We start from the raw sequence: 1,816 nt of genomic DNA on the forward strand, positions 1-1,816 counted from the left end.
CGTGACCCTGAGTGGTTGCCACAAATCCCTTCGTGTACTTCCTTCATGACATAATCCGCTTCTTCGGGACTTAAGTATCTTAAATATGGTCGAGAGAATCCCCTCTTGTACAGGACGTTCTTTATCAAGACGAACCGCGTCGACTGGACCTTCAGCTTCCTTGCCGCCTCCTTCTCGGCAGGCAACGTGCCGTCTTTTAAGTAAGAGATTAAGTGGTGGTCCAATTATTTTTGGAACCTATCTCCTGTATGTTGACGACATCTATCAGTGGTGAGGGTTGAATAAAAGAAAGTACCTTGTCGAGGGCGATCATCTACTCTGTTGACGCGGTTTTGGCAAGACGGTCAGCTTGCTCATTTTCTCCTCTTGGGATTTGGACCATCTTGGCCTGTAGCTCAGCCACTCTCATTTTCACTTGCTCCCAATACTTTTTCATCTTTTCACCCTTACACTCAAATTTGTTGTTCACTTGGCTTGTGATGACCTGGGAGTCGCAGTGAACAACCATGTTTACGGCCCCTACGGCCTTGGCAAGGTCTAAACCTGCTATCAGGGCTTCATACTCGGCTTCATTATTAGTCGTTGGGAAATCGAGATGGATCATACATTCGATCTCACCGCCTTCTAGAGATTTGAGTACAATTCCTGCTCTACCAGCCTTCCTGTTGGACAACCCATTTGTGAATATGCTCCATTGGGGATTTTCTGCCCCTTCGCCTTCTGCGCTGGCGAACTCTGCAATGAAGTCGGCAACTGCTTGTCCCTTGATGGTGGTACAAGGGCGATACTGTATATCAAACTCGCTTAACTCTATTGACCATAATGTCATTTATCTGACAGCTTCAGGACTGCCCATTGCTAGACGTAAAGGTTTGTCAGTTAGGACGACTATTAAATGGGCTTGGAAGTATGGCTTGAGTTTATGGGCCGCCGTGACTAAAGCAAAGGCAAGTTTTTCCATGAGGGGATACCTTTCTTTTGCACAATGCAGCGCCTTGCTAGCGTAGTATACGGGCCTTTGCACCCTATTGTCTTCTCTGACTAAGGCTACACTAACAGCGGTCGAGGAGATAGCTAGATAGAGGAAAAGTTCTTCTCCAGGTTGTGAGAGACTTAGTAGCGGTGGTGAAGAAAGGTAGGCCTTCAAGTCTTCGAACGCTCGCTAACATTCAGCCATCCATTCAAAAGATTTCTTCAGTATGCGGAAGAATGGTAGACATTTATCCATTGCCCTTGACACAAATCTATTAAGCGCGGCGACCTTGCCATTAAGGTTTTGTACTTCCTTTATATTTTTAGGAGGCGCCATCTCCATTATGGCCCAGATCTTGTTCGGGTTAGCCTCAATACCTCTTTGGGACACCATGTACCCTAAGAATTTTCCCGTCGTCACTTCGAAGGCACACTTGCCTGGGTTAAGCCTCATGTTGTAGGAGCGAAGAGTATCGAAGGTTTCTTTGAGATCTCCCAGAAGATCTTCTTCCCTTCGGCTTTTCACTAGCATGTCATCAACATATACTTGGACGTTTCTTCCAATCTGTCGTGCAACCATCTTGTTCATGAGCCTTTGATAGGTTGTGCCAGCGTTTTTCAAGCCAAAGGGCATGACTTTGTAACAAAAAAGGCCTTAGCTTATTACGAACGAAGTCTTCTTCTAATCAGTATTGTCCATTCGGATTTGGTTGTATCCGAAAAATGCATCCATGAAGCTCAGCAGCTGATGTTGGGCTGTAGAGTCCACCAGGATGTCGACCCGCGGGAGGGGAAGATATCTTTGGGGCATGCTTTGTTTAGGTCCGTGAAGTCGACACACATC

At 46.3% G+C, this 1,816-nt stretch overlaps 1 protein-coding gene across 1 annotated transcript; it reads right to left on the reverse strand.

Annotated features, from left to right (window-relative positions):
- Positions 1-313: 313 nt before the first annotated feature.
- On the reverse strand, positions 314-829 carry LOC142629017 (uncharacterized). Its single transcript, XM_075803019.1, has one exon. The coding sequence runs from the start codon at positions 827-829 to the stop codon at positions 314-316; it is 516 nt and encodes a 171-aa protein (XP_075659134.1).
- Positions 830-1,816: the final 987 nt, after the last annotated feature.

Source organism: Castanea sativa, chromosome 3 (genome assembly GCF_040712315.1).
Source record: "Castanea sativa cultivar Marrone di Chiusa Pesio chromosome 3, ASM4071231v1".
NCBI lineage: Eukaryota > Viridiplantae > Streptophyta > Magnoliopsida > Fagales > Fagaceae > Castanea > Castanea sativa.

Coding starts and splice junctions, on each gene's coding strand:
- LOC142629017 (XM_075803019.1), bottom strand. CDS start 829: ATGACATTATGGTCAATAGAGTTAAGCGAGTTTGATATACAGTATCGC.